Source organism: Scleropages formosus, chromosome 10 (assembly GCF_900964775.1).
Source record: "Scleropages formosus chromosome 10, fSclFor1.1, whole genome shotgun sequence".
NCBI classification, from domain to species: domain Eukaryota; kingdom Metazoa; phylum Chordata; class Actinopteri; order Osteoglossiformes; family Osteoglossidae; genus Scleropages; species Scleropages formosus.
Genome location: NC_041815.1, coordinates 8,306,056 through 8,315,208, shown reverse-complemented (window position 1 = coordinate 8,315,208; position 9,153 = coordinate 8,306,056). Strand labels below are relative to the sequence as shown.

General features: G+C 45.1%; 1 protein-coding gene across 1 annotated transcript; it reads right to left on the bottom strand.

Annotated features, from left to right (window-relative positions):
• Positions 1-628: 628 nt before the first annotated feature.
• Positions 629-1,927, bottom strand: LOC114911620 (olfactory receptor 52K1-like). Its single transcript, XM_029255536.1, has 2 exons — positions 1,013-1,927; positions 629-664 (listed from the first exon to the last, which is right to left on the bottom strand). The coding sequence occupies exons 1-2, from the start codon at positions 1,925-1,927 to the stop codon at positions 629-631; spliced, it is 951 nt and encodes a 316-aa protein (XP_029111369.1).
• Positions 1,928-9,153: the final 7,226 nt, after the last annotated feature.

Genomic DNA, 9,153 nt, shown 5'->3' with positions numbered 1-9,153 from the left:
TGTCTGACATGAATGAATGAAAGAGCCAGCGTTCCTAAGCAATGTACCCAGAAATTGCTCCTTTGCCTGATACTATGCCTCCTTCATCATCAGGGAACTATCCAGTATGTGGATTGTCCTGCCTGAGCACAACTGAGATGTGTGTTAATCCGTATCTCGTCTTAAAATGCCGCATAACTACATTTACATTTATTCATTTATGTGACACTTTTCTCCAAAGCAGCCTACAACTATTTACCCATTTATACAACAACAAAATTTTACTAGAGCAATTTTGGCTAAGTACCCTCAAAGCAGCAACCTTTGCATTCAACTACTAGTACATATTAATAAGCCTATTAAATAACTCCATCAGCCTTCGTCTTGACAACCTTGTGTAAGAGCTACAAACTTAAGCCACAACAGACAGAGGAAAAAGGATGGTCAGCTCATCTCCATACATGCTGCTGACAGACCTGATCTTTGCTGCACAGCATGCCTCCTCGACCAAACAGCACCGTGTAAAATTACCCGTAGTTCATGAACTTCAATTTATGAAAGCTGTTGACTTAAGTTTCCTGACTGCTCTGTGTATTATTGATTGCCTGTATTGTTTTTTACAATATAATATTCTTACTATTTTGCTGAATCATTTGTGCAACAGAATGATCTGGTGTTGTAACCACTAACAGTGACGCATAAGGATATGTTCTGTTTTTTTCTGTTTTGTTGAAAAAATGGAAAGTTCCCAGAAATATGACAAAAATGGCAAAACTATTTTTTCAGGATGTGTCACAGCTTGCTTTATTGTTTTGATCCATTGACTTATGCAAGAAATACATATAAATCATTTTTAAGATTATTTCTCTCATGAGAACATTTCAAGTTAACAGTATGTAATAACCAACCAAACATGTGCATCTTAAAAAGATATTTCAGAAATACAGTTAAGATACATGTTTGTAAATCAGTATCTTTTTATTTCAGCTGGCTTACTTGAGTCTTATGGGGACTTTTTTCCATACTTCATTACTTTCATTACTTGCTGTCTTATTTCTTTTGTCCTGATACCATAAATTATTGGATTTAAACAGGCAGGCAAAAGCAAATACATTGTGCTGATCGTCATATGACTGTTTGATGACATGTCATTTTTTATTCTGTAGGAAAGGAACGATGTTAAGGCAAAAATTAAACCCACAAACATGACAATAATATGAGTGATGCATGTACTGAGTGCTTTTTGACTAGGTCTGCCTGATTTAAACAGAGAGACAAATATTCTAACATAGGAAAACACAATGAAAAGGACATCAGCTGCTAAGGTGAAGAAAGCAGCACATAGTCCTACAACACTGTTAACATATATGGAACCACATGCAAGGGTGACCAATGCCATGTGTTCACAGAAGCAGTGCTTAATCTCATTGGACTGGCAATATGACAAAGATCGAGCTAGGCCAACTATTGCTGAAATGAAAACTGCATTTCTGAGCAACAATATAATAACAAATTTCAGGAATGCAGAGAATCTCATGTGTTCATTGTAATGGAGTGGAGTGCAGATGGCGTAGAAACGATCCAGGGCCATCCACAGCAAGATAGTAGTCTGCACTGTTTGAAAAAAGAGAATGCAGAACATCTGAACCAGGCAACCCATCAGAGAAATATGGTTCCAGTTAAACAGGAGATTAAAGAGCATATTTGGAACAAAGAATATTGGTATAACCAGATCGACAAAAGCCATCACACAAATCAGCAGGTACATTGGAGAATGCAGAGCCCTGTGAGATAAGATTATAAATATAATCATGGAGTTTGCAGTGACTGACATTACAAACAAGAGGAAAAATGGGATGAAGAGAAGTTGTTTCCACTCTCTGGATCCAGAGAAGCCACTTAATATGAAGTCCGTGTGAGAGATATTTCTTGCTGCATATTCCGACATCTTGCTGAACAGTATGGCACTTTCAAAAACACCTCGATAAAGCGGGAAAGTAAATGTTTCAATTAGTATCTAGCAGTTACTTTATTTCATGTATTCTAAAAAGCATTATTTCAAAATATAACTCATAAAGCACAAACAGCTGTGCACGTTCAAGTTTTAACTACAGGTATACAACAGAACTTTCTCCGCTACTTTTAAGGGCCATGTACCCAAACATTGATATACATGATACATACATATTAAACACTATAAAAAGTTAAAAACTATACTTATCTAAGTAATAATTATGTTTTGAAATGATTATTGATTGATAATATTAATGATTCTGAAAAGGCAGTCCAGGATTCCTTTTATATCTGATCTTGCAATCTATATAATTCACAAGAAATAAATCATACAAAGAGCATGATGCGTTTTCTTTTTCGTACAGACAGAAATAAAAAAATGGCAAAAGTGTTTTACATTCCAGGTTCCACTGTTGAATGCTGTAGGTCCTACAGTCCAAAACCAAAGCCTTCTTCACTTTCAGGTTCCTGAAACTCCAACAAGTCTGACCTCCTGCTGCTTAAATCTGCTGTTCTGTATTCCCTTGGTGGACTGCTGGCTCTCTGGTTAAAGACAAGAGTAAACAAGAGTTCAGCTCTGAAGGACTGGCTTGGACCTGGGAGCTCTATGTCCTGGATAACATCTTGAGTGAGAATGAAGAGTACGTATTTGTGTTTCTGGCAGTCTTTTGCAAAGCAGAACCTATAAATCCACACTGTCTAGAAGCACCGCTGGCTTCTCTGGGCTCGGTGTTATCTTTGACAGACAGTACCGCAGTACACTCATGTTTGTGGTCTGACAAGTCAGAAATTAAAATAGGTTTGGAAAAAACAGCTGTCATGTTCTTTGGGCCAAAGAGGAAAAGGGCCATCCAAGCTGATATCAGTGGTTCGAAAGCCAGTGCATGTCACGATATGGGGATGTGTCAGTGCTCATGGTATGGGTAAATTTTGTATCTATGAGGGCACCATTAATGTAGAAAAATACAAACCATCCAGATGCCATCCAGATGCCATTTTTCTCCAGGGACGTCCCTACATTTTCCTACAGGACAATGCCAAAGCACATTCTTCTTGGATTAAAAGTGCATGGCTGCTTAAGCAGAGTACTAGAACTAGATTGGCCTGCCTGCACTCCTGACATGTCTCCGACTGAGAGTGTGCTGCACATTATGAAGCACAAAATACATCAACGAAAGTCCTGTGCAATTGCATAGCTGAAGACCTACATAATGGATGAATGGGGCAAAATTCTACTTGCTAAACTTAACCAACTGGTGTCTTCAGTGCCCAAATCATTAATAAGTGTTACTGAAAGACATTATGGGGGGGCGCAGTGGGCTGGACCACGGTCCTGCTCTCTGGTGGGTCTAGGGTTCGAGTCCCGCTTGGGGTGCCTTGCGACGGACTGGCACTGGTTCCCCGCGACCCTGTATGGGACAAGTGGTTCTGAAAATGTGTGTGTGTGTGTGTGTGTGTGTGTGTGTGTGTGTGAAAGACATTATGATGTTAAAGAGGTAAACACTCGACTGTTCCAATTTTTTTGGAACGTGTTGCAGACGATTTCAGAATAAGCGTATATCTTCAAAAAACAATGCAGCTGATTAGGTAAAACATGAAATACCTTATCTTTTTAGTTTTTGTTTGAGAACAAATCTAAGTAAATTTACAAATCACCTCTTTTTGTTTTCATTATGTTTTTTCATACTGTCCCATTTTTTTGGAATTGGGGCTGTACAAAACTGTATTTAACAACTGTCACACCCTCCATGTCCACGCAACAAGGAACACTGGCAGTGGATCACGGGACACCCGCATAAGTGTGAGCTCAGAGCGCAACAAGACGCAAAGCCTTAGTTCAGCCTTGCTAGTCATCTGTGTATTGCATCTGCTCTCCTTCTCACCCCTGTTTCCCAATCTCCTTACCTTTGTTCCCGAACCCGTCTCCCGTCTCTTCAAGTCCTCCTGGTATCTCTTCGACCTCCTGCCTACAGGATTCTCCTTTTGCCTACATTCGTGCCTTGGTGACCCCTGCCTGTTTTTTGATGAGTTTTGTATTTTCCTTGATTAAAACATTGTGAGCCCCGTACTTGGGCCGGGCGTCTGAGTTCCAAGAGGAAAACATAACAGAAGGTTCCCAGCTTCGGACCCAGCGGAGCAAGAGCGCTTCCAGCATGCATTTGCCTCCCAGAGGGCATTGCTGGTAACACACGGTCAGACACATTAAACCACCTGAAGGAAGCCTTTCAGGATCTGGTAAGCGCTTTACACGAATGGGGGATACTGATGCTACCACCAGAACTGGCCTGGAATGACCACCAACCCCCCCCCCGACTTCCAGAACAAAATCCGCGGCTGGCAACTCCGGTAAGGTATGATGGCACCCCGTCTTGTTGTTCTGGGTTCCTTATGCAGTGTGAACTCATCTTCGTCAGTCTGCCACAGGTTTATCACTCTGACCAGAGCCGGATTACTTACATGATCTCCCTCTCTCCTGACTGGCTGAGTTCTGGATTGGGCCACTGCCGCATGGGGGAGCTGTTCCAAGGGCTCCTACCAGGATTTCAAGGCACGCTTCCAAGTGATGTTTGGGCTTCCTAACAAAGACCAGATCGCCAGTGAACGCCTCATAGAGCACAGCCAAGGCGACCGGTGTGTTGCTGACTATGCGGTTGAATTCCGGACCTTGGCTGAGTGGAGTGGCTGGATCAAAACTGCTCTATTAGCCCAGTTCCATCACGGCTTGAACCCCGGGTTGAAAAGGGAGCTGGCCTTTAGTGGAGAAAACTGGATGCTCGATCGCTTTATCAAGACGGTGGCGATGCTGGACAATCTCACACAGGATCGAAGCCCTCGTCCGAAGCCGGCCATGGAAGGGTCCTCCGCTAACCGAGCCGAGTCGGAGCCCATGCAGGTCGGACACGGCCCAATCACCCCTGAAGAATGACAGCGCAGACTCCGGGACCGTTTAATTCTCTATTGTTGGAGCTCCAGATATTTCTGTGCCGACTGTCCGGCCCGCTCAGAGCCTAAGGTGAATAGGACATTGCGGTGTAACTGTCTCACAGTTCCCATAGTCTTGTCCTGGGGGGGAACGCACTGTTACGACACATGCCCTCGTTGATTTGGGAGCTGTGGGCTGTTTCATGGATGCAAGCTTTGTGAATAAAAACAGCATTCCGCAGCGCTGGTGGAATGTCCGGCTGAGAGTGAGCACACTCGATAGGCAGCCACTGGGACAAGGGTTCGTCAATACCTGGACCGAGCCCTTGCACTTGGAGGTGGAGGCCTGCCACAAAGAAAATCTGCAGTTCTATCTCATCGCTTTGCCCGAGGTACCAGTTATTCTCGGTTTTCCATGGCTCGCCCTGCATGACCCCATCTTCCGATGGAGTACAGGGGAACTGGTGGCTTGGGGACCTCAGTGTGATGAGAACTGTTTGTGGTTGCCATGCAGAGCCACCTCTGTCGAGTGTTCAAACTCTCCCCAGCAAGTGAACATCCCGAGGGAATATCAAGACCTGGTGGAGGTCTTTAGGAAGGAGCAGGCCTCCGTACTACTGCCGCACTACATCCGCACCGACTCTGGGACTGTGCCATTGACCTTGTCCCGGGGACTACAACCCACCGCCCCCTCGAGGCTGGGTCTACCCCCTGTCTCTGCCTGAACAAGAGGCCATGCAGCAATACAAAACCGAGGCACTGGCCGCAGGTATAATGCGTCCGTCCACCTCTCCTGCTGCAGCTGGGTTCTTTTTAATTGAGAAGAAAGGCGGTGGCCTCCATTCCTGTATAGACTATAGGGGGTTGAACCGTATAACTGTCCGGTACCCACACCCATTGCCTCTAATCACAGCCGCTCTAGAACACGTCCACTGTGCCAAGTGATTCACGAAGTTGGACCTTCGAAGTGTTTATAACTTAATCAGGATCTGAGAGCGTGACGAGTGGAAGCCCGCCTTCAGTACCGCCCTTGGTCACTACGCGTACTTGGTTATGCCTTTCGGTCTTTCTAATGCGCCCAGTGTGTTTCAGGCCTTTGTTAACCATCTCCTAAGAGACCTGGTGAATCATGGTGTTCTGGTCTACCAAGATGATATTCTGATCTATTCCCAGTCCATGGAACAGCATGTGTCACACGTGCGGCAAGTCCTACGTCGGTTGCTTCAACATCGCCTCTTCGTTAAAGAGGAAAAGTGCCAGTTCCATCAGACACAAGTCTCGTTCCTGGGATTCGTGCTCAGCAGCGACAGATTCGCCATAGACTCAGGCAAGGTAAGAACCGTCCTCCAGTGTCCTCATCCTCTGACCGTGAAGGCTCTACAACGGTTCCTGGGATTTGCCAACTTTTAACGCCACTTTATAAGGGTTTCAGTACTGTTGCCACCCCTTTAACTGCATTCGCCGCCAGCAAGAAGGCTCGGCTCCCCTGGACAGAGGAGGCTTAACGAGCCTTCAATACCCTGAAACACTAATTTACGTCAGCGCCCATCCTCCATCACCCGAATCCAGAGTTGCAGTTTGTCACGGAGGTCAATGCCTCCGAAACGGGGGTAGGAGCCATGCTCTCTCAACGCCAGGGGGCCCCTGTGCCTTCTTTTCCCAAAAATTGTCCCAGGCCGAGCATAACTACGACATCGGAAGCCGGGAGCTTCTGGCGGTCAAACATGCCCTGGAAGAGTGGAGGCACTGGGTCGAGGGGGCCAGACACCCCTTTGTCGTCTTCACTAACCACAAGAACTTGGAATATTCACAAACTGCCCGACATTTGAACCCCCAACAAGCCAGGTGGGCCCTCTTCTTGACTCGTTTTAATTTCATTGTGACCTACAGGCCCGGCAGTAAGAACACCAAGACGGATGCCCTGTCACGAATGCATGAGCAAGAGCCAACCAAATGAACCCCAGAGTTCATCCTACCTAGGACCTGCATCGTAGCACTTGTGCAATGGGACTTCCACAAAGACCTCGCCCAAGCCCAGGCAGCCGAACCGGAACCGCTGGGTAAGCCCGCCGGAAAACAATATGTTCCCACCAGCATGCGCCCCACCATTCTGCAGTGGGCCCACAATCATCCTGTGGCTGGGCACCCACGGTTCAGCAAAATCCAGACTCTTCTGCAGATATACTTTTGGTGACCATCCCTACCAGAGGATGTGCAAGACTTCATTCAGGCTTGCAGGATCTGCACCCAAGTCAAACCGTCGACTCAGAAGCCCGGGGGACTCCTGGAACCCCTGCCGGTGCCTAATCACCCGTGGTCCCACATCACCCTGGACTTCCTCAAATATCTCCCCAGTTCCGAAGGTAAGACCACTATACTGACCATCATCGATAGGCTCTCCAAGGCCTGCCATCTGGTACCTCTCCCCAAGCTCCCTACAGCCTTGGAAACAGCCGAGCTCCTCTTCCTCCACGTGTTTCGCCTCTTCGGCTTACCAGAGGACATCGTGACTGACCGAGGACCTCAATTCACCTCCTGGGTGTGGAAAGCCTTCTGGCGGAAGTTGGGAGTGAATGTGAGCCAAACGTCGGGGTATCATCCCCAGGCGAATGGACAAGTAGAATGGCTCCAACAGGACATCAGCCGGTTCCTTCATAGTTATTGTACAGAGAAGCCACAACAGTGGACATGATGCTAACCTTGGGCGAAATATACACACAATTCTCTGACCCAAGCCTCCACAGGATAGGCTTCAATTAAGCACCTGAGTTCAACTGGAGCACTAGTCTACAAAAACCCCCATTCTACCACTTCCCAGGTGCAGCATATTATTTGAGACAACTGTCCCCACTGTCCTTTCTAACCTACCTCACCTTTTCCAACTCCTGTTTCTCATTATTCCCCAGTTCCGTTCCATGTCTTTTTAGTAACGACCACCCGCCTTGCCCCCCAACCATGACTTCAGATCCTCCTCTCCGCTCAGTTCACCGATTGACCAGCCATATGTCTGTCCTTGACCTGTCCCTGACCATGAGATCACGTCTAATCCTTTGGTACTGAATAAATGATTGTGCACTTGGGTTCAGCCTCCTTTATTTGCCATAACAATCTGCCGATCGATCGACCCTGAACAACTCTGGATCATTCTTGTGCTTAGTCCATTTGATAAATGAATGAGCCTGCAGCTGTGTCCGTTGCTTTTTCCGGACCCCCGTTATGACAATAGATTTGAACTTTTTATTTAGCAGATGTTTTTTTCCAAATTGATTTCCAATGAACTCTATGTTATGTTTTCACTCCACACACCTTATTCACCAAGGTGATTTACACTGCTAGATAAATTACTTACAATGTAAAATAAATTTAAATCCAGTCATGTTTAAGATAATCCCTCTATGCTGCTGGGTGCAATTAATTGCTGTAATACTCTCTCCTTTTATTGCACTCTCACACTTTACCTCAAAGCAAGTTACAATGTTAAGCTACTTAAACTTATTTACCCACTTATACAGTTGGGTAATGTTTACAAGAGCAATGGAGGGTAAGTACCTTGCTCAGCTATACTACACCCGTACACAGGATTTGAATTTGCAACCTTTATAGCCAAAGATAGCAGCATTTTCCACTACATTATCAACTGCCCCCATGTGTCGAAAAGTTACAACAGATTTAGTTAAACCAAAAGAGCCCTTTCATGTGAAGCCGCAAAAAAAAAAAAAAAAAAGAAAAGAAAAAGCACCCAAAAAACATTCCCCAAGCAGTCCTCTCCAACAGTTTTCAGACCAGCTGCTTCAATGTCCATCATGAAATTCACTCAAGGGGCTGCAGCTGATTGTCATTAATTAGTCTGAGGCAGGGGGATTTGAAGAGCTTTCCATCAATACAACTCCATCTCTGCCCGTGTGCTGCCTCCCACCCGCTTATACTTTGGAGAAAAGCATCATATAGATAAATTCATTTAAAGATCTAGTTAAGTTCTGTAAATTTTTTTTTGCAGCTACAAGTATACTTTGAAAGGCTCATTGTAATATGTAAATGGACTTTGAGATACATTAAGATTACAACCAGTAGAAAGTAGGCGAAAATAAAAAGGCATTATCTCTGGTTTTGTTTAATGCTCACTGTTGAGAGAATCATCTTGCAAACAGGCAGATTTTCTGTCTCATTATTGATTGACACGTGTGGAGCAAGTCCTATATTCATGTTTTATTGACATTAACCACCTAGCATTGTAATCAC

Coding starts and splice junctions, on each gene's coding strand:
- LOC114911620 (XM_029255536.1), bottom strand. CDS start 1,927: ATGTCGGAATATGCAGCAAGAAATATCTCTCACACGGACTTCATATTA. Junction 665..1,012: donor TAAGACAGCAAGTAATGAAA/GTAATGAAGTAT, acceptor CGTCACTGTTAG/TGGTTACAACACCAGATCAT.